Source organism: Dromaius novaehollandiae, chromosome 8 (assembly GCF_036370855.1).
Source record: "Dromaius novaehollandiae isolate bDroNov1 chromosome 8, bDroNov1.hap1, whole genome shotgun sequence".
Lineage (NCBI taxonomy): Eukaryota > Metazoa > Chordata > Aves > Casuariiformes > Dromaiidae > Dromaius > Dromaius novaehollandiae.
In genome coordinates, this window is record NC_088105.1 from 22560606 (window position 1) to 22583638 (window position 23033).

The 23033-nt window shown below is 39.2% G+C and overlaps 2 protein-coding genes across 4 annotated transcripts; both read left to right on the forward strand.

Annotated features, from left to right (window-relative positions):
- Positions 1-130: 130 nt before the first annotated feature.
- On the forward strand, positions 131-23033 carry DNTTIP2 (deoxynucleotidyltransferase terminal interacting protein 2). Of its 3 annotated transcripts, none has more exons than XM_064515899.1 (7): positions 131-576; positions 15219-17041; positions 18544-18679; positions 19396-19491; positions 20105-20269; positions 21302-21411; positions 22882-23033. In XM_064515899.1, exons 1-7 carry the CDS (start codon positions 457-459, stop codon positions 22973-22975), a joined length of 2544 nt encoding a protein of 847 aa, XP_064371969.1. In that variant the 5' UTR covers positions 131-456; the 3' UTR covers positions 22976-23033. The 3 variants fall into 3 exon arrangements, with proteins under 3 accessions (XP_064371969.1, XP_064371970.1, XP_025950064.2); XM_064515900.1 differs by lacking the exon at positions 131-576 and adding an exon at positions 14052-14216; XM_026094279.2 differs by lacking the exon at positions 131-576 and adding an exon at positions 14618-14749.
- GCLM (glutamate-cysteine ligase modifier subunit) lies at positions 900-13742 on the forward strand (the record flags this gene model as incomplete). Its single annotated transcript, XM_064516387.1, has 7 exons — positions 900-1034; positions 3838-3903; positions 5647-5731; positions 6499-6555; positions 7835-8037; positions 9312-9426; positions 11210-13742. Coding segments are annotated over 7 exons (831 nt in total), but the record flags the coding sequence as incomplete, so codon positions are not given.

The window sequence follows — 23033 nt, forward strand, 5'->3', positions numbered from 1 at the left end:
GAGGTCGCCCGGGCCGAGCAGCGCCGGGGCCGCGCGCGCCGGCCCCGCCCACGCCCCGCCCAGGGTGCCGTGCCGTGCCGTGCCGTGCCGTGCCGCGCCGTGCCGTGCCGCGCCGCCGCCGGCGCCCAGGTGGCGCTGCCGGCCCCGGGAGGCCCAGGGAGGGTAGGCGCCCGGCGAGGGCCGGCGCGCAGGCGCAGAGCCCCCGGGCGGGCGGCCGTTGGGTGCGTGACGCGGGCGTTGGCGCGGCCGGCGGGGCTTCGCACCGGGCGTCGCCCAGCGCGGCCGGTGCCTTCCGTCTGCCCCGGCTGCGCCCGCCCCGCTCCGCCGCCCATTGTGCTCGTGCCATGTGACCGGGACGGTTACAGAGCGCCCCCGCCTCCGTTATTTGTGCTTAGTCACTGCGCCGCGGGAGGGCAGAGCCGCCGCTGCGCCACGGCAGGTGTCGCGGAGAGCCCCATGGGGACGGACGGCCCCCGCGCCCTCCTGGAGCAGGCGACCACCCTCAACCTGCAGACCGGCAACCTGCTCAACTGGGGCTGCCAGCGCAAGAAGTGCCCGGCCACCCCCAGCGAGGAGGTGAGCAGGGGGCGGGCGCGGGGCGGCACTTGGCCCCGGGGCTTCCCCTCAGGGCGGCGGGGCGCACGAAGGGGGCGCGATCCGGGCGGCTCACTGTGGGCTCCGGCCGGGGGCGGCGGAGAGGCCGGGCGGGCTGCCGGGCCCGGCCCGGCCCGGCCCAGCCGGCGTCGGCGGCGGGGGGGGGGGTCTCCCGGGCGGGCTGTGCTGCGCTGCGCTGTGCCGTAGCGCTGTGGCCCGTGTGGCGGCTGAGGGAGCATCCAGGCACCCTCTGCCGGAGCCGGGTGTAAGAAGGTCGGGAGCACTCAGAGAAATATCCAAAATAAAATTTTTTTTTTCGGACATATGAAAGCATCTCCTGGTATCCATTATCGCGACGAAAATGCTTAGTTGCTGTAATAGCCACCTCGGTCACTCCCGCAGAACAGCCCGCGGCGCTGAGCTGCGGGGCCCCGGTGGCGGTAAGTAGTGAGCTCCCGGCGCAGCCAGGGCAGTGGTGCTGCCTGTGCTTCTTGCCCGTTGTAGCGTTAATGCTGTCTTATGCTTGTGCTAGCCGGACATGAAATAGAAAAGACAATCGGGCTTTTTTTGAAGTCTGCTTTATGTACTGTGGCCTAGTTCAAAGTTAGTCAGACTCGGGTTCTGTCCAGTTTGTCCAGTCTTCAAAAGAGCAGTACCGACAGGGCTGGCCTCACTGCGGGGGTTAATTCCTTGTATTTAGTGAACGTGTTCTTGCTGTTGAACACATGAAAACGAAGGTGTCTCTGTGCTAGTAGTAGAAGTGTTAGCCAGCAGCAGCTTTGCTAGCAACGGGTTAGAGGCCCTGGCACCTTCTTCCCCCCCCCCCCCCCCCCGAGGGCATTTGCCTACCTGGTGAAACTTTAAGCTTTGTTATGTTCAAGTCTTGCTGATGAAACCAGACCATGTTTCTGGTCTTGAAGAATAATGACTGTCACAAGATTAAGTACTGCTTCTAATGCCAAAGGATGTTCTTGACACTTCTTTAGTAAGAGAGATTATAAATTGTTATGAACTTGCATTGCAAATGATGAAAATTCTCTTTTCTAACCTGAAATTAATTTTAATAACTCATTGTTGGTGGCAGGTCTCAGCCATTGCTGTCTTTTTGTTTAAAGACTACAGATGGCATTTTTTGTTAAAAGTTTGAAAAAAATAGTATTTTAAAATAATAGTTTAAAAATATTCATTTACCTTTAGCAATGTGTGCCAACAGTTAGATAATCCTGTACAAATGGGTGGAAATCCTTTAGCCATAGTGTTCAGAACCACTGTTTTTGCTGTCTCATCATTACACAGTAATCTGAAAATGGTCACTTAACCACAAGAACTGTAACTTCAGGTGGTGAATGCTATAGAGCAGCACTCTTGGTACTGCAGAAGTTGGTTGATTTCATACAAATCATTCTTCTAGACGGTCTATTTTTTATACCATTTTTGCATGATTTAATAAGAAGGAAGAATTCATCATACAAAAGTTACTTGTTTTAACCAGGCCAAACTAAAAAGTAACTATCACATGGCAACCTTCCTGTGCCATATGTGAAATAGGGTTGGATTCTGTAGTAAAAAGCTGGCCGTATCATAACAGACAGCCTTGTATCAGTAGTCTCTGGAGAGTTATATAAAAGCGGTGCATACGTACTCAATTAAGATATTTTTCTTCATTTGTTTACAGAGAAATCTGCGATTTTACACAATGCTGCCTTCTTTTGAGAGTTACTAGAATTCCAAAACTAAATAATTATCATTAAATATTGGAAATAAACTAGTTTTTAACTGCTCTCTTTAGAGTAATTTGTGTGTAAATTTTTTAGTGTAAGAATCTAAAGCAAAATTCTGCAGAATATGAACTAAGTTAGGAGTTTGGGGACCTAACTCTATTTGGAAAAGCTGGTCAAAGCAGCCGAGTGCACTATGCTTTTCACATGTGTTAGGAGGTGGGGGGGGCAGGGAATAGTGTGCTTTGGGGACAGAGGTTAGTGTATACTGGCTTGATGGTGATGCAAAGTGTGCGAGTTGTGTGGTAGCTGTATGTAGAATATACTGGCAGTGCACTTCTCCTCAGAAAGGAAGCGGTAACATACGTTACCTCAGAATGTACTGAAGAAGTTGCAGCCTTGGGATTAGTTACTTGGTGGGCGGAGTCAACTCTCACCTTTTGACTCAGTTATTTTTTCCTCCCATTTTTAAATGGTTAGGAAAGAATGCTTAGAATTTGCATTTACAAAATATTTGTATTGTATTATGTCTTAAATGTTGTGCGAACCACTTGTGGTGGAGAGGGGGTTTTTTTTGGCTTCCATGCTTGTCAGTTCATACAAGCAGCTGATGTTATTATGGGCTCTCTGAGTTGATGTTAGTTGCCATAGGGAATTGCAATTCAATTTTTTGTATGATGATACAAAAAATAGGTATCCACACAGATAAAAAATACATGTTGAAAAGTGAATTTAAAGCAGTGGCTCATGAAGGGCCTCTGTCTGCAACAGGTATCAGTTTGACTGTACCTTTACTTAGCCCACTGGATAACAATTACTAAGCTGTATAAATGGGAACCTAGAGCACTGGAGCAGCTAAAACATTGGTGTGATATGCAGTTAATTAGCTTGTTGAGACTTAGTAGTAATGCCTTACTATGTTTAAGATGACCCATGATCAGAACCCTAGTCAGGTGAATTTTGCATCTGTGGATACAGGAAAAATGCAACTGCAAGGTAGAATCTCAATTTCCACCTTCATAAATGGATGTCTTAAAGGCATCAATGATGTGGCACAATGGACTAGGCAGGCAGTAAAGGACAAGGGTCAGATGCGTCTTGGAAAAAAGTAATGAATATAATAAATGTATTGAATATTTAATGAATTATCGTTTCCGACAGTGTAGCACGTATGCTATTATCATCCAACTACATTCAAACCTAAGAGTCTCTGCATTAGTAAAACTAGTTCTGTTTTGCAAAGAGGTGTTTTCCTCTAAAGATGGCATTGACCTGAGGAATACATGAAGCACAGTACTTACATTACTGCTAAAATTCTGTGTGAAAGAGGAGAGAAAACATGTAAGTAGAGCTAAACTAATTTGAACAAGTTTCAAGTGGAAACTATGAAGGAAGAATCTTTTGCGGTTGAAGGAATGGCACCATTAGTATACCTTCTGTCAGTCCTCCTAATAAGCCTATGAATCATTGTATTTCTGTGCAACTATAATGTAATTATACAAGAATATGAAAAAATATTTTATAGGTGCGGGACTGCATTCAAAAAACATTGAATGAATGGAGCTCAAAGATCGGACAAGATCTAAATCAGGTAGGAGGTGTATTGCATCTCATGCGTGTGTTACATGTGACCAGCTAAATATTTTTTTTCCCCACATCTTTTAAAATATAAATTCATCTGTTAAGTTTCTATAAACTCGTCTGCAGCTCCAGTTATCTTAAAACACTTCTGAACTCCTCTATTTTTTTAATATTTAGTAAACTTGAAAAGGCTAAGAAATACTGAGTTAAACAATCATGTTGATGAGAAATAAGACAATTCTTAGTAAAATAGATGTCCTGGTTAGTAAGATTTCAAGCTTATTGTTGGGGTCATTGCAAAAAACTAATGTACCTTACAAATTTGCTAGAGTGTTTGTAAAAACTCAGTAGAGAATTTTCTGAACTTTGACTCTTTCATGGAGATAATAAACTAGATAGTTGAAAATTGCCCAGTTTTTTTGAACTGTAAGTGTAGCCTTGGTTGTCTCAGAAATATTCCTGAAGATTCAGAACTAGCAGTTTTTCCTTTAAGAAATAAAGGCTTATGGGTAGTAATTAAAACCAAGGTCCTGGCCAAGTGACATCAAGAGCTAGTGCATTTGCCTGCTCCTTTTTTGGTATTATTTCTGAAAATCAACACGGCAGTAATGAGCTCCCACTGAATACGTTATTTGCTCTGTGAGATATTAACATCATTTAAAAAGTAACCTTCCTGATGATTCTTTTCGTTCATGCTCGTTGGTTCTGGGTAGTGATGGCATAAACTACTAATTGCTGTATTCCACACTGGGGTGTGGTGAGGCAGTTACTGCTGTATGATTTGTGGAAGATCAAATGATCACTTGAGAAGATAAATATAAACATTTGTCTGCATAAGATGTAGCAGTCCTTTTAAAGTTAATTATTAGTGTAAATTAAGTTTTCTCTGAAAACATATTAACTGCATAATTCCAAATTCTTTTATGAATATATTGGTTGCTGGTAATTCCAAAAATCTTAACCTTTTAAAAAACATTGACTGCATAGATTAACTCCATGACTCACTTGATTTTTTTTGTATGACAGCAGGAGTTATGTTCTTGTTGAAGGGTGTGTATGTGTATACGCACACATATATAAAAAAGCACAAACTTTGTGTGGATAAAGCCTCAAAAAAAGTCACATTGTACCAGCTGACATAAGATTTCTGTATAGCCTTAGATGTGGCAGAGCATGAAACCTCTGAAATTTTCTGAATTTTTATTATAGTTATTTTATAAAATAGTTGTTTTAAATCTCTGTATCTTTCAGCATTTTCATGTTTGGGTTCACTGAAATTACAGAATATTATTATGCAAAGTTCTTCACACCCAACACCCCAAACTGCCAGTTCTGATGGTGGGGTTTCTAAAGTTGAATAAACTGGTTATGAGGATTCTCCTTCTTATTTTTTATTATTTTTTTCCTTCCTTCTTTCTCATTATTTTTAGCAAGGCATTTTGAATTGTCAGTGACCTGTTCACATCAGAAAAGCAGATCTCTACTAAAGCTTATTCCAACAATACTGATCAGTAATTCGTATTTTTGATGTTAGGAGCATATAGGTCATTTCATACATGCATTTTCTTGTGTTCTCTTCAGAAGTCAGGAAGCATTGGGTTACTTTCTTCTGTGTGTCATTGCATTTTTATACTATTTTTATTTCTAATTGCGATGCAAGGCTTTTTTGCTCAATTACTTAAAAGCATTCTTGAGAAGCTTCTTGCTGTCTTCTAGTGATGAGTTGCTCCTAAATCTAGTGTGCTTACTACAGGAAGTACTGGAGGTTCTGGAATGTACTATAGCTCAAGCTATAGAAAAAATAAATCCTGAAGAAAGAGATGAGTTGAAAGTATCAGGTAAGAACGGAGTCAAAGTATAAATCTGGTGATGATAAAAAGGTTTCATATGCTGTTATTAATAGGGTGTTCATATATTTTTCTTGTTTTGTAATTGCTAAGTGAAATAACATTAATACACACTGTCCTGCTTTGCTTTGGGTAATCTAGAATTTGCCCAAGAAAGTCCTGAATTAATGTTTCAGGTAATAACAGCTCAGCATTCTTCTACTTTAACTTCCATCCTCTCAGTAGGTCTTAAATGTATTTTATGAACCTTAGTTGACTTTTTTGATACAAATTATTACAGTTAATTCTGCAATTAAGAAATAGCATTGGAAGCACATTTATTTGCATAATTTTTCCAGGTTGAATATGATGAACTTGAAGGAGGCAGTCCAAACTAACACTAGTACATTTTGAGTCTCAGTAAGTTGTGAAGAAGTCTGTTTGTACTATCATGTTTGGTTTTTTTTAAACAGGATGTTATGATTACCACTTAGTGTTTTTATGCTTAAATCCTAGCTTTATGGCTTACTCAGATCATCCATTACATGATTTCCTGTTTTGAGACTATATACAACAACTTTCAAAGTTAAGAGAACAGTGTCTTTATCGGTCACCTTTCAGAGCAATTTTTTCAGTCTTCTGAAGTGGCTGGTATACATTCTTAAGATCCCTTTACCCAAGAACCCATGTGTAGTGTATATAGCAAAAGTAGTAAATATCTGTTTATTTGGTAATAGCTGGCTTGTTTTAGTTATTGATTCCAGTTTCTTTGAAAATAGCAAAACTTTTCATCGTTGGATCAAACTCTTCTTCAATCAGAGATGCAGTTGGCATGGGTAAGTGTGAGACTCAAACATCTGGTAGGGCTTCATTCTGACTTTAATATGTAGAAATAGAATTCAGAGCTTTTCCAACTGAGAGGTATATTCAGTGACTGTCACAAGTATCTTCTGTTTTCCTCTAGAGAAGGACCTTAGTAATTTGGAGGAAAAAAAGTAACATTGCTTTGCCAGTAAGCGTAATAAATGTGGGGACACACCCACACCCACCCAACCCATTGGTCTTTGATCCATAAACTCAAATCTGATTCCTTGCTCCAAACTGGAGCAAGTTTTTATTCTTTCATAGAAAACTGGTTAGATAGTGAGTAGCACACAATGTTTTAGTAACAGTGATATTGTAAGATCCTGCCAGTTCTTATTTGTTGCCATTTTTTAACACGGTGTGAACTTCAGTACTAACTGCATGGTATTTCTGAGATTGCTATTTGAGAAATAAAACAGTGCTACAAGCAGCTGACCAAATAGTTAAGTTTTTACTGAAAATAAAATACAATGGCTATACTGATGTCTAAAGTTCTGTTGTTTATCATAGCTGTGGTTGAGAGCAACACAGGTACTGAACTTTACCACTTTGGAAGGTTGGGCCTGAGGGATTCCCAAAGAAAAAGTGTTGGGCATCATTATTTTCTGGCAGTACCCCAGTTAATAGTGTTTTTATTCTAAATTGTAGTGTCATTTGCTAAAAGTATGTTGATAGTCATCTTGCAAGAGAAAATATTTTATTTAGTGACTTAGTTTTATTCTTTTTACTATGTAGAAGAGACCTCATGACTTGCATCCTTTATAAAGTTCTGTGACATTCCAAGACTTGCCACTTCTCTCTTGCAATTTAAATGTTCATAATGGGGGGGAGTGTTTTTCATCTGACTCCTCATATATATTGCATGGATCTTCTGATCTGTGTCCTCTATTTGGGTTATAATTGGTGGAGAATGTTATGAATCTAATAAATTGGGGGATTCGAGAATTGTATTGGTCATCACTGTCTTGAGGAAAACTGCATTATTAACACTGAAAAGGAGAAAAGAGCTTCAGGCTGCATTTGATTTTGTTGCAAGACCTATAATTGAAACTTTGGCCTTCAGCTCTGTCTTTGATTCTTTGTTAAAGTCTTTGTGTTACTTCTTGACTACAGGTACTCAAACTTCTCAAATGGTGAATTGCAAACTAGCAGGGTGAAAACAAGAAGCGTGTTTTTTGTGGAATTTGAAGTGTCATGGTGCTTATCTTATCTTGCACACAGTTTTGCAGTATTTTTGTTCTTTTTCCTCAGCGTGTTCTGCACTCGGAGTTGCTCAGTTAGATTCTGTCATTATCGCCCCACCTCCTGTTGAAGATGGAATTAGCCTCTCCTTGGAGTATTTACAACCTTATTGGCAAGAACTCGAAAATCTAGTTCAAAACAAAAAAATTGTTGCCATAGGTACCTCTGACTTAGATAAAATACTGTTAGAGCAGCTGTATCTGTGGGCACAGGTGAGAATAAACTTCCTATTTGTAGCATTTCTGAGAGACTTATGTTGATTGCCACATTGTTATAAACTTCTCTTGTAAATGGTTTTCTATACAAAATATTAATTAGCCTTGTTATTTTCAGCATATTACTGATGGTCACTATGTTGTTTGAGTTGGGCGGGCTCAAAGTGTGATTGTCACTTGGTCCATGTTCTTACATGAAAACCAGCAAAGATTGGAAACTGTGGGTCTGTTCGGTAGCAGGTTCTTTGAAGTAGTGAAGGTCTGAATTTTGAATGTTCTTATAATTGGAAAGGATTATAAATAGTACTGGAAAGGAATATAAATAGTACTTAAAAAGAACAAAACACTTCCAGATTTATTCCAGTGACTGTCTAAAAGCATAGCCTTTTTCACTTTCAGCTTTATTACTCTTGGAAAGATTTCTCTTTAGAAAAATGCTGCTTGAGTGCTAAACTTAAGTGTAAGGAGGAAGGCAGACTATGAATCAAGTGGCATGATGGGTTTTTTGTCCAGTGTGGCTGGTTGCCTCTTGTCATACTTGATGGAGGTCTGTAGTAGTATGCTTGTGTCAGCTTGTGAATTTACTGCTTCCTGATTAGTTCTTTGAACGCTCCTCTTATTTTGCTTTTTTTTCTCCATCTTGTGTTCTTCTGCAGTTTGTGAACATGTTTTATCTATATAAGAGGTCATACTAAGAATCTTCATTTGTACTCATCACTGTTGCACATGTTGAGAGGAGAATAGTTTTGGGGCGTTCATGACCGCTTACATGGTGATCATGGATGTAATTTGTGATGAGCAGACGAAGAGCCAATGGAGCCCTTGTGACTTAACCTGATTTAGACACTTTACTTGGAGACTTGGAAGATTGCAAATTATATATCCTTAACGAAATAACTTGATTTTTAATATGAAATCTTTTCCAATCTAGAGCCTCTGTAATGTTTTTGCTAGGAAGAAAAATGAGCTGCTGCTCTAGGGAGCGCAGCAGACTGGAAGCCAGAATGCATTGGTATACGTTTCACTGTGACAGTATTTGACGTTAGTTTCTATGCTTGTTTTGGGTCTTGTGCTGCAGAAAATTGCAGATGGAGGAATTACTGGTTCAGCATCCTGCAGGTTTAGGGTTACTCTTGTTCAGACCTCAAAACAGCAATCGAAGGCAAATTGTTCAAGCAGTGTTTCTGTTGTAATAGAGGGTACTGGGAAACAACTAAAATAGAAGTACATTAACATGCCTTTTTTTTATACAAATATTCTGTTACTTTCAGGTGAAACCAAGTAGTAACCAGGTAAATCTAGCTTCCTGTTGTGTTATGCCACCTGATCTTACAGCATTTGCAAAACAATTTGACATACAGCTATTAACTCACAATGATCCAAAAGGTAAGACTTTACCAGATACCTTAATAGAAGACTTCTAAATACATTTATTCTGTACAAAATGAAGAATAATTTTTCTTGAGCTTCAAACACTGTTACATTAGAATCCAGAACAAAGAATTCTAAATGTATACCTTTACAAAATATTTCTATTAAGTACTTAAGTTTTTGTTTCTAGAAAGATAAAAGCAATCTTCCAGAATGGGATAGTCTTTGGGAATAGTTTTAGCTGGAGGATAAAAAAAAAAGCAAATAGAACAAAGCATTGAGAACTATGTACTACGTACTGTTCGAAAGTTGCTTATTTCCAACAAAAAAAAAAATTAAATGCGTTGTGTTGCTGAAGCCCAGTAAATGACAAATGAAAGATACTTGCAGAGACTTTCTTTGAAACAGCTTATGAGGTAACATTCATGGTCAGCTGATTTTGATAGTTTAGTAAACTAGTAACTTTGTTTAAATAGGACTCTTTGAAAGAAGTGACTTTTTAAAATCACATTATTACAAAAAGAGTTAGTATAAATTCTGTACTTGTTTAGAACAGTGATTCTTTTTTTTTTTTTAATGATTGAAGGACTTTGAGACTTTCCTTTAGACTGTAGAACTCTTGAGTTACCAGCTCCCTAGAATACTGTGGGATATTGCATTAGTTTCTCCTGTACCTTGTTTAATCTTCCTTACTATAATGATATCTTAAATACATTGCTGGAATTGTAAACCAAAAGTCTTGAACAATATCTTGCTGATTCCCTGACTATATTCTTTTTCACAACCAGTTGTTCATGGTGATCATACTTTTTCTTCTTTCCCTTTTCTTCCTCCTTCCCCCAAAAGGAAGAAATATGACAGTATTGGTGAATTACACATTTTATAATATCCGTCATTAGTAATGAATTTAATCAGTGCTTGAGCACATATCAGCACTTGTCCCTGCAGCACAGATGACTGACAATTGTATCTGGCAATTTCCATGTCCTGTAAAGTCCAAAATGCAACCTGCAATTTCATGCTCTATCAAAAAAAATACTCTATCAAAAGTCATGAAATGAAAGAGGAGAGGATTTAGGGTAGAGAACAAAGCAAGGAGTGGTTTTTCTTGTGTGTTGCTTGCTAATGTTAGCATGTTATGCAAACTTTTCTGTTTTGGTCAGCTAAAGAGCATTGAGTGACTATCTGTTGGGTAGTCTCCTCTTTCAAGAGATTGTTCCTTCAGCTGGTTTTTAAGAGGAAAACCTGCAGGATTTTTACTCTCCCTTTTCTGCTTTGTGATATTTCAAGGGCAGTTAAGCCCATTTTTCTTAATTTTGGTGCAGTAGAAACATGGGTAGAGCAGCAGGCAAATATATGTTCTCTGGGCTTGCACAAGTGAGCCCAGTTATGGGAGGAGTTCTACATCTTGAGCTTCCAATGACTGCAGAGGTAACTGAATGTTCAGTACTTTGCTGATTTCAGCCTTACTCTCTTTACTCAACTCTGGTTTGTCTAGCTGACTTCTCAAACTTAATTTTTGGTACAACCTGCTAATGGCTTTGCTGATAGACCCCTCTTGATATTGTAAAAGTCTCAGTTAATTAGTTCTGGTTGCCACTGATGTGGCAAAAACAAGTGTCTCAAACTTCTTTAATATTCAGGAACTTACCGCATATTCCAGAGGAATGGATCTGTGGACTGTTTGGCACAGCTTAAGATATTTGACTGTAGGCAAAAGCTTCTCTTATTAAGTGTTACTTCTTCCAGCTGTTTACATGATATTATTTAAAGCTTGAATATCCCTTTTTAACTTTAGAATTGCTCTGTGAAGCAAGTTTCCAAGAAGTTCTTCAGGAAAGCATCCAGAACACGAAAGCCCACGAATGGACTCCTCTATGGCTTCTCCGGTATTCGGTCATTGTTAAAAGCAGAGGAATTATCAAGTCCAAAGGCTATATCTTACAAGCTAAAAGAAATGCCTCTTAAAACACTTCCTCATTTCCACAATACCTTGGTGTTTTAATTTCTTGGGGACAAGGGGAACATTGCTGCTTTTGTAGGAAGACTTTTCCAACAGCTGTAACAAAGACCAAAAGTTGTAATTTTTCAAAGTGGTGTCAGCAGGAGTGTCTGCAGGGTCCTAATACTATTTTTCTTTCTTAACCTATTCACCCGTTCATTTAAAATCTGAAACATTTTGTTTTCATTAAACTGTTTTCTAACTGAAATTATATATAAAGAAAATGTTCAAAATATTTTTCTTTTATATGACCACTACACTGTAAAACCATGACTATATTTTAGCTACCCTCAGGTAGTATAAAGAAACTTGTGTATTTTTATTTTTTAACAGGTTGAATTTCTTTTAAATAATAGCTACTAACCTGGTAGGTACCTAGAGATCAGACTTTTGAAGACTAATTTTTGTAGATGACTCGTCTTTCATGAAGAATTATCCAAAAAAATAAATTGGTATGTCATTACTTGGTATGGGCACGTCAGCTGTTTAATTTGTGTGGATGGGAAAACCGGTTTATTTTTAATACAATATAAAAGACCTCTGGTGGTTGGGGGGGGGCAGGGAGAAAGCATCTTCAGAACTACTTTGAGTGTTACTTGAATTCTTTCTGGCTTCTTTGTACCTCTGTGTAATTTATATGCAAGCATGATGACATCTTTACAGTTTGAAATAGAAAATGTATTATTGCGTGTTTAAAGTAAGAGCTGGAAACAAATGATGAAAAACCTGTTAATTGGAAATCATAATGTGCCTGGTTTATTCTCAACTGTGGCTCGTTTTTTGGTATTCAGGAGCCACAGAAGAGAGAGTAAATGTGAGGCTGTTCATTGTATGATCATGTACAATGGATGACTTTGAGGTTGCCTAGGGAAATCTGTTGCTGGAGTGCCATTCAGAAATGACATGAGCATTTAGCTTGAAGCTATGTATGTTTCTTTGTGACACTATCTTAATGTGTACTGTACTGCTAGCTTTTGAATCCTAGAGAGACTGCTGCAGCTAGGGCAAGGCATCTGATTTAACAACCTCTTTCTATTGAACAGGCCTTTTCATTTTCTAGGCCTTTAAATCAGAGCAGATACCAAGAACTCAACCTGTAGTTCAGCAGGGGCTTGATGCTGAGTTTCTAAAATCAAATAAGCATTTTCCTAGTGACTTCAGATAGTAACAGGGCTTTATGCTAGTACTTGTTAACTTAGTTTTACCTATTTTGAATTTGGACTGTGAGGGAATTAACTTTCACTATGTAGGCAGCTAGTGGAATTTCAGTGCTTGTAGGCACTGTCTAGAAGTATCAGCTTACTATAATCCATTCCATCAATTCAAAACATTAAATTTTATCAAGATATTTTTGAGTCCTTAAGTATCTCATCTGTATGTGGCAAATTCTAGGAAGTTTTCCTAGACTTCTTTGGTTGTTAGAGAACTGGAACTAGTAATGCAACAAGAAAATGTTTTCATTTTTTCCTCTCTTAATCAACATTTAGGGTTTTTTTTAGGGAGGGTTGGTGTGTATCTGATTTTCAAAATAAGATGAGGTTCATTTCAAGCTTCTCTGCTAGCTTAGAGTTGTGTGCTAACCACTGTTTGTAAATTGTTTCTCTGTGGTGGACTATTAACATCCTGTATCGTATTACTTGCATGTGTGTTCAGTTTTACAAATTGAAATATTGCAAAATAAGAATTATGCTAAAATAATGTACAGATTGTTCTAATGGGGTAGTTATTTATTTCCTTGCTGTAAACCATTAGCAGTTCTCTTGCTATAGAAAAGTACATTTTAAGAGATGATCTTGTTTTTGTAGGGTCACTGACAGTGTAGCAATTTATCAGGTTTTCTGATTATTGATCTGTTTTGCATTAAAGTGAGAGAGATGAGATTTCCTTTCACGAGGAACTTGAAAATTTGAATTAAAAATTGAAATTTATGTACACTTTTCATCTATGCTTTGTATGAATTCTGAGTATCTCAGTGATAGTATTTTACACTTTCTGGGACTTTATCATGAAATGGCGTGTGTAATACTTAATAGAAAATGCATATTCCCCACTGTTGGATGGTTTGCTGATCTGAAATTACCACATTCACAAGTTTTAAAATAGTATGAAAAAATCAGATTCTTCAGCACTGAAGACAGACATTAGTGTGTCAGCTAGTGTTTTTTCTCCCTCCTCTATACTTGCATCTTTCTAGCCAGCTTTCTTTAGATTGCATCGTTACAGCAATCGGTGTGCATGAAGGAAATGGAGACATGCATAATGTACGGCTTTTTGCAGAAAGCATGTTTATATTTACTTACTTTGTTCATTAAACTGAATTGAATGTGAATGTGGGAAACATTAATCGGCTTTCTCGGGCTTTTCAATGCAAAGTAGCTATGCTGCACTCTGACACTGGTCGCTGGTCGGAACTGCACATCGGTTTCTGGTGGAGCTTTGCTCTTTCCAGTTTTGTGAAAACGGGGGGCAGGTGTAAACGGGGCATAGTGCAGAGGGGCTCCCTTCTCCCCGGGCTCGCTTACGGGAGTGCTGGGTGGAGCCGGCCGCCGCGGAGCGTGGGAGCGCCGGGCACGGGGCCCGGTCAAGGCCGCGGCAGCGGGCCCCGCCCCCGCCCCTGGCCCCGCCCCTCCCCGGCGGTGGGCGGGGCTCCGCCGACGGAAGCGCGCGCGGAAGGGGCGCGGCACGGCGCGGCGCGGCGAAGATGGTGGCCACCAGGCGGACGGCGCGGCGCAGGGAGCCGGGAGCCCCGGCCGCGGGGGGCAGGGGGTGCCCCCCCGGGCGGGAGCCCCCCGACGCGGCGGAGGTGAGAGGGGCCGGGGCGCGGGCAGCTGGGGGCCGCCGTGGAGCGCCCGGCTCGCCTGGGCGCGGGGCACGGCCTGCGGTACTGGGCGGTCGCGCGCAGTGGCCATCTTCCCCGCAGGGCCGGGCCTGCCCCTCCGCCAGGGCCAGGGCCGGGGCTGGGGCTGGGGCTGGGGCGCGGCTGCGGGGCCGGGACAGGGGCAGGGGGCGGCTGCGGGGCCGGGACAGGGGCAGGGGCAGGGGGCGGCCCCCCCTGCCGGGCGCGCGGCACCTGCCGTGCTTGCGGCCCAGCTTGCAGCCCTCGTTAAGCTATTCAGCGTTGCAGCGGCTGGGCAGTTTTTTTTTTTTCTTTGCACTGCTGCAGTTTTAGCAGTTTCCCGTGCTTTTGCCCTAGGCACGCCACTAACCGACACGTAGATGCTAATTATTTAAGTAGCATGTTTTCTGCTGACCGAACGTTATTCTGTTTTATGGGGAGGAGCCTGCTATTGCCTGCAACAGAGCAAGTTTCTCCCAAATTTTTCAACTGCCTTCCAGGTAATGTACAAGCATTGTTCAGGAAGCTGATTATAGCTAGGGTTTGAGCGCTGTCAGTTCCTAAAACAGCTAAAATTGGATATGGCAACCATTTTGGGGTGCATTCTACCTTTTGCAAGGCCTGAACATTTCATAGTTGGGCAAACTGTTGTCCGTTTCTGAACGTTACCTTTGGGTTTGCTTCCCATGGCAGCTTGATAGTCTTTTAGAATTAGACAGAGGATATCTGGATTTACTTGCATTTCTTTATGGGAGCAGGTTTTTTTTCTGTGCTGATCAAAAGACAGCAAACATTGGTAAGCTAGGGATGGATTAGTAATGCTTCTTCCATTGAGATAGAGCTACTAAGAGAGAGAGAATACATTATCAGCTTGACTAGATTTGTTTAAAAAAGCATTAGTCATTAGTAAAACATCCTTTCTGTGGGGTTCTTGTTTGTTAATAGCAGACTTTTTCATTCCTTTTCTAGATGGCATCTGCTGAAAATAGTACTCCTGTATCTATGAGGATGACTAGAAGAATGAGCAAAGCAACTTGTAGGCCAGAGGTAATTCATGAATCTCAAGTTGAAGAGTTGGAACATGCAGATACAAAATCAGATGTCAGTGATACCTTAGAGATGCAAACGACTAGAAATCAGAACAAAACTGTTCCAAAATCAGTTGCCGAACCACAAGCTGATGGGGATGTGTCAGAAACTGAATCAAACTGCTCTTCTGTGTCTGGTCTTCAGACACCTTTGTTTATAAGGGTAACAAGAAGACGACAAATAGTAGTTCCTTATCAGCCAGATTCTCCTGCCAAAAAAAGGCATGACAGGACAGCTTTTCTAAATGAGTTAATCAGGACTCAGGATGAAGATGATGTCTCTGAAGCTGAGTCTTGTTCTTCTGCTGTTTCTGGTGTCCAGATGCCTAATGTTACCAGAACTACAAGAAGCAGGCAAAGCAAAAAGAAAGTGCAATCAGATCCAATTTGTGAAGCCCAGGGTGAAGATATTTCTGATGTGGAGTCATGCCGTTTTCTTACGGAACCATCTGTCGCTACCAAACGAATTACTAGGAGCATGCGAATGAAATCAGAAGCAGAAAACATGGAGCGGACTGAGAAAGTAAACAAAACTGTTTCAGAAGATCAGAATTTAATTGAAGACACAGTTAAATCTGAGCCAATAACAATTTCTGATTCCAGACCTGCTGCAAAAGGTGTCTCTGACACAGAAGACATTTCCCCTCTCACTCAGGATAATGAAGAATCCAGTTCTCTTAAGAGCAAATGTTCTCCCAGATTTGCCAATATAACCCTGAGTGAAGATGTGAAACAAGATTTTTTGAATGATATGACACCTAGCAGTCTTGCAGAAGTAACACAGAGTACACTGAATGTTGATAGAACACCGAGTATCACTGAATCATCTAGAAAGAAAGCAATAAAGGATATACAGACTGTTGGGGTAGATGACTCAGAGGAAGAATGTCGCCACATACAAGAAGAGCACAGTCAAATATTTGTGGCAGGGGGAACATTAAAGAGCATAGCTCTTACTTTGACTGACTGCATGAATCTCAAACAGTCCTTAGAATCCCAAGAGCAAATAACACCAAATAAAAGTGAAAAAAATCCAGAAGAGGAAAGAGCAGATGCTGAGGCAGCTGCACAGGAGTCTTTCAACCATGCTGATGAATTAAGCATGCATGAGCAGTCTAGTGTAGTGAGCAGCCCACAAAAAGACATACCTATTGCACAAATGACTGATAGCATTGTTGATGAATCCAGAATGCTTGAAATCAGTGTAGACAGCGATGAAGACCAAACGGGACAGTATACTATGCTTGAAATCAGTGTAGACAGCGATGAAGACCAAACGGGACAGTATACTGAACCTGTATCCCATGGCAGCAAAAGATCAAACAGGAAAAATGATTCTTTTGCATTGTTTCTGAATAAAGATGAAAGCGATGAATCTGAAAATAGTGATGTAGCAGACACATGTGTAGTGGAAGAGGATCTGAGTTGCACAGAGGCAGATGAGAGGACGCCTTCCCTGAACAAATCTTTAGATGACAATTCACTGCATGCCAAAGGGCTTTTTGTAATCGATACTGAGCCAGGCATGGGTTCTAGCCAAAAGTATTATCTAGATCAGGTAGACCTCGTTAGTGATGGTGGAAGCAAGCCTGAAGAAAGTGCAAAAGTTGAAGAATCCTCAGATCTGGAAGAGGATGAAGAGGAATTGATAGATGAAGATGAGAAAGATGAAGAAGAAGAGTTGTTGAAAAATAAGATTGATGTGTAAGTATCTTTGGGGGAATAACTAAAGAATCTATATTTCATTCAGGCAAACGCATAGTATATGTACATAAGTGCTAAATGATGTGGAATAAATGAGGGAGTTGTGTCATCACAAAGTCATGGGCTGGGGTTGTTCAGATTATAAAATAGTTATATATATTATATTTAGGTGCCTAAATGTATATGTGTGTGTGTATGTATATATATATATATATGTGTATATATATATATGTAGGTATACTTTCAAAACTGAAATTCAGGGGGTTTTTCTCTGTTTAATGTCTAGCAGGACAGAAGTATCTGAACTATTTAGGCCTCTGGAGACACTGCTTTAGCTGACCTGGCACGTGTTCAGCTTAAAAATCAAATAAAGTCCAGTAAATCATCTATACATAGTTTAATTAGGTCATGCTTTTTAATCCTAATCGGTATTATACACTTTTATGTGTTTTAAATTCTTCTTATGCTGTGAGATGGTAATACTTCAAGTGAAACCAGCTCCGTGTTCAATCATAGAATAAATCAGGTTGGAAGGGACCTCTGGAGCTCATCTGGTCCAACCCCCGGTTCAAACCCCTTCATATACTTTATATGTTTAAAGCATAGTATTCTGTTACGTCTGATAAATAAGCCTTACTCTTTCAAAAACATTCAGGTAGACAGGAAGTTGTACAAAAATTTAGATAGGTGTTCAGTATTAAGGTATTACAGGAGATTAGTTCATAGTTTAACATGAAATTCTAAAGGCCTTGTATTAATAAGTATTCAGGCTACAATAAATATGTTGTACCTGTCTAGATATTAGCATATTTCTTCATAATACTTTATTATTCATTCTTGTCATCAAAAAACTCCTTTTGAGTCAGCCATCATACATTGTTTATAAATTCATTCCTTTGACTAAATGGAGTAATGAAAAAATTGAGACATACTAGTTTTGAAATGTTTATTGACATTATTCCTAGTAGCATTGTACAGACAAGGACTTAACGTCAGCATTTCTCTGATCAATTCTAATCTCTTCATACTTTTCACTAAGAGTTGAAAGTATTTTTACCTCCTATATGTTTGGAGGGTTCCCCCCCCCCCTTTTGCTAGTAAGCTATTAAATGTGTAGAAGAAGGGTGCTGGTCATGAGTTCATTTTGCAAGCAGCAAAGGGGTTTTTTTGCATTTTGCAAGGTTAAGCAAATTAAGAATTCAATTTTATAAAAGAAATATCCAAGATAGGAATACTATGTGAAAGATTTTTAGAAGAAATTCCACTGGTAGTGCTCTTTATTAAACATTCACTTCATATAATAGCATGGAGGGTTTTTTTTCCTCATCTTAATTATGTAATGCCATTTCTTCTAGGTACAGAGAACTCAAAAAAAAAATCACAGTGCTGCACTTAATCATGAAGAAGAAAATGTTTTCTGTGTTTATCTTTCTCAGAGGACAGTAGAAGATTTAGCTACATGCTTGTTAATTTTATTTAGTCGTTAACTATTTCTCTTTCAGTTTACATCTGTCCAGCAGCATAGATCCTGGTTTGAATATCAAGAAGCTTGGAGGTTTATATATTAGCTTTGATGCAAAAAAACAAAAACCTGGCTCAAATGTAATTAAACAACTGAAGGAGAAAAAGAAGGATGAGGTAATGTGTTTACAATTGTGCAGTTAACTGTAACTACAGTAACACAAAGATGTTAATTTAATAATTTTGTTTTACTTTTTTATAAAGACACATCCTACTTTCCTAATTTGCAGAGAACTTCTTTCCTGCCAAAGAGTGTATATAGCTTTGGTTTTAATGCTGAGAGTATAAATATTTAATATGTAAACATTTAAGAAACTGAAAAGCCAGAAAAATACCAGAGTTATCCTGTAGAATAAAGAGAACTCAACTATATCTGTAGCTTTATCTAACAGTACATGAGTTGAAGGTCTGCTAATAAGGTATTTAGTCCATAGCAAGAATAAATTTCACTAAATTCAGGTCTATACCATCCCTAATATGGGATTAGTGATTGTATTTCAAAGCACTCTTGAGAAAAAGGGAATACATTATTTTCATTGAGACTGTTTTCTTATCCATGATAGCCCTGTTTACTCTGGTATATTCACTGTCTCATTTCTTCCAAAGCTAGTCAACTGCTTTCTGTTGTTGGCCAGAGTTCTGCTCCCTCTTTCTATTTTGAAGGTCACTGCTATCTTCTTTGTGACTCAAGCTGTTCTCAATTCAAATATATTTTATTTTAATGCTTGCTTAGATTCTGCATTGTTCCTTCAGTTGCTTCTGTTAATACAAGCGATCAGTAAAATTCTTATCTTATGACTGTCTGATGTTATTAACTTTTTTTTTTCTTACAGCTCTTGCAGAAAAGTATAATAACTCCAGATTTTGAAAAAAAGGAATGTGTTCCACCCTTTAGGGAGTCCCTTCACCAGCTGAAGAAACAGCGCAAGGTGAATGGAGAGCTCATAACAATTCAAATGACAAAACAGAACCTTAAGCTGGAAACCCCATGTTGGGACTGCATGCACACGGCCTCACATGGTAGAGGAGCGATGAACTCTAAGTTAGGATTTTCCTTGAGCCGTCTTGTGAAAAGCAGTCTTGTGGAACCAGTCTGTTTGCTAATTATGTCAGTCAGAGGTTTGGAAGGGTAAATTCTGATGTGGGTCAGACCTGAGTAGGATCCTTGCCTCTTTTGCTGGCCTTAACTACAGCATTGATTAAACATGGATTTTTAAGCTTGGGAGTTCTTTTCAGTTTTGTTTCTCTGTAGTTCTTACAAGAACAACTTTTACATATCTAACACTGTTTGTGTGTTGTTTCAGACATTTAAGAAACCATGAAATTAAAGTGAGAAATAATGCCGACATGTAGTACAAATCTATGGTTAATACCATGCAGATGACCTGCTAATGATAAGGGTCATAAAATATACTTTCTAAAGGTACAAAGATACGTTGTAAACGTTGTATCCATCTTTGTGGGTGAGGGGTGTGGGGAGGAGCCCTCTATCCTGTCCTGGTTGTTGAATGTAATTTGATTATTCTTGGCATTGCATCCTAGGCAGAGCGAGAGAAAACAACAGGTGATGGCTGGTTTGGTATGAAAGCCCCAGAAATCACAAGTGAACTGAAAAATGATCTCAAGGTTTTGAAGATGAGAGCTTCGTTGGACCCTAAGCACTTTTATAAAAAGAATGATAGAGAAGGTTTACCAAAATATTTCCAGGTAAGAAAGCAGCTGCAGTACTTACTACTGCTTCGAAGTTTAATTTCAGCTGTACAGAACCAATGTTTGACCTTTTAATCCCTATTCTCAGCCCTCAATGGACTGGCTTTTCACTTTTTTATTTTTATTTTTTAGAGTATTGGCTTTTTTTAACAAGGGTGTAGAAAACAATAAGTGTTTATTTTATTAGTTAGTATATTTTGAATGACACCAACTGGCTTCTTGATCAGCTAGAATTTCTGCTGTTGTAACTCTCAGCCTTCCTCAGCTTGAGGAAAATAATTGTTGCAGAAAATATAGAACTTGGCTTGATTCCGTGTATGTATGTCTGTTTGATTAGGTAGCACACTTGAGGAAATGGTCTACGTTCCTCAGAATACTACCGTTTCACTTTAAAGGCTGGATTTTGTTGTATGCATTTTGAAGTTTCCGAGCATGAAAATATTTGGACAGATGTGTTCCAAATAATGAGATGTAGTCTGTTTTTACTACGTGAAATAATTACTCCATGTGTTTCCACTACTGAAGTGGCTAATGTGCCAGTTGGCATAAATATGATGCTTTTCGGGTTGGAGCCCTTAAATTAGAGCAGGGTTAACTAATGTTTAGTCATCTAGCAGAAACACTGTGATGCTGGAGATAGGAAAGAGTTAAGACAGTCAGGAGGCTTTCCTTTCCCTCCTTGGAAAAACGTTAGATCCATGCAGTTGTTTAAAAGTTAAGAGCTGGACTTGGTTATGAAGGTGAGTGTTGATGCAGCAGTCCAATCTTGAAAACCGTACGATTTCAAAACTCAGACCGTCTTCCTGAGTGCACTAAGCATGAGGAAAAAAGTTACTTTGCGTAGAAAACACTGCTTACGTCTTAGAACATTTTACACTTTATGAGGTTAAAAAAAAGAAAAAAAAAAGAAAAAAAGATACCATTCTGGTCATCTATGTAGGTGTCTTAAGAACTGCCAATGGGGTAAAAAAAAAAAAAAAAAAAAAACTTGCTGTTACAGTAAGACTGTTTCTAATTTTTATTTTCTAGGTTGGAACCGTGGTTGACTCTCCCATAGACTTTTATCACAGCCGAATCCCTAAGAAACAAAGGAAAAGAACAATTGTTGAAGAGTTGCTTGCAGATTCTGAGTTTAGAAGGTATTTAAAAATGGTTTTTATAAGTCTAATCCTATATATGAGAGAGAATTGTATTTTAACTAGATTACTTTTCTCTTTTTATTCAGTATATACGTTGGTTTTCTTATACTTTAAAGAAGCAAGCATAAATCTGTTTTAGCAGCTCTATAGCACTGCCATTGAGAAGCTCTAAGGGACACAGGATAATAAGACTGTGAGAAAGTGTATTTTTTATCTTCATAAAATGGTTTTATCCAACTCTGAGGAGTCATCACTGTCACTGTTAAAGAAATGTCACTCAGCCCTGTTCTGGTTCACTTCAAAAACAAGTGTCCACACAGGCTTGCGCCAAAACCAAGGACTCTGAATGAGTGACTTAAGTCTATGCATAAACCTTGTTTTGGCTGAAAGATTGATGAATATTTTTTCGGCATAATTGATAGAAAAGTCCTGCCTATACCGTTTGTATGAAAGTTCATGGGATTTCATTTTAAAAGTATACCAGCTTGCAACCTGTCGTAGGAATCAAAATTGCTGTAGAATTCTTACGTGAAGAATATGATTGTATGAATTACTGTTTTTCCAGCCTACTATTTTTGGAATAGCTCCCATAGTTGCTCCATTTTTATTTTGGTTATTACATGGTGCTAGTCTGCATTTCTCTCTTTTTTTCCATATAACATTGTGTTTTCTTGCAAATAGTACAGAATTTGGGATAGTAAAGTTTAATGTTGTCAGGCTTGAAGTCAAGTTAATATATCTATTTCTTAATTAGTTCTCTGACTTTACATGGTTTGTAGGCTGTTTGTTAGAAGTAACTTTAAAATATGAATGTTGCTGAAATTTGATCAATTAATTTATGCTGTGACTAATCAAGGGCTTCAGCCAGATATTTTAGCATTAATGCAAGTATTTGTCAGGTTTCAGTCTTGCAATTAAAAGCCTCAGTACTGCTAAGTGTGTCATGATCCACAGTGATAATTGGGACAGGTACATAAGAATCTGTATTAGTGGAGCAAGTAACTCTCATTTAGTATGTCCTGTTCACTGTTTAGTGTTAATCATATCTCGCTCTTCAGTGTTGAGTAGAGACTGATTATCGAAGTTTGTTAGGTTATACCTATTTTTATGCTACCCTCTTATCTATAGCATTGTGGATATTGATGAGTTTTCCCACTATGAGAAATTGGTAGCACTGTTTTAGCAAAATGTTCAAAACGTGATTGCCTATGTAATGAAGTCATTGATTATGCAAATATTCTTGATTCTTTAATCAAACTTACTTCAGAAACAAGTTTACCTGCCTTTATCATTAATGTCAGTGTTGATTTCCCTTTACGTAGGCATAAGTGTACAAAATTAAAGAAATCTGACTCATAGAAAACATGAGAGAACTTAATTTGGCAATTATATATGTAGAGTGTTTTCCATGCTACCTTTTCCTCCACTTTGGTTTACTATGCTTAAAAGTAAATTATCTATTTTGTTCAGATATAATAAAAGGAAGTATCAGGAGATCATGAGTGAAAAAGCAGCTTTTGCAGCAGGGAAGAAGAATCGGAAGAAGAAGAAGTTTCACAATTAAGACTTGAAGAAAAATAACAAGCTGGAACAACTTATTTGTTATAAATGATTTTACAGAA

What these genes read in the sequence shown, in the direction of transcription:
- DNTTIP2 (XM_064515899.1), top strand. Translation starts at nt 457, where the DNA reads ATGGGGACGGACGGCCCCCGCGCCCTCCTGGAGCAGGCGACCACCCTC. An exon ending in CGGCCACCCCCAGCGAGGAG is followed by an intron (nt 577 to 15,218) that starts GTGAGCAGGGGG and finishes TTCCTTTTCTAG; the next exon opens with ATGGCATCTGCTGAAAATAG. An exon ending in AGGAGAAAAAGAAGGATGAG is followed by an intron (nt 18,680 to 19,395) that starts GTAATGTGTTTA and finishes TTTTTCTTACAG; the next exon opens with CTCTTGCAGAAAAGTATAAT.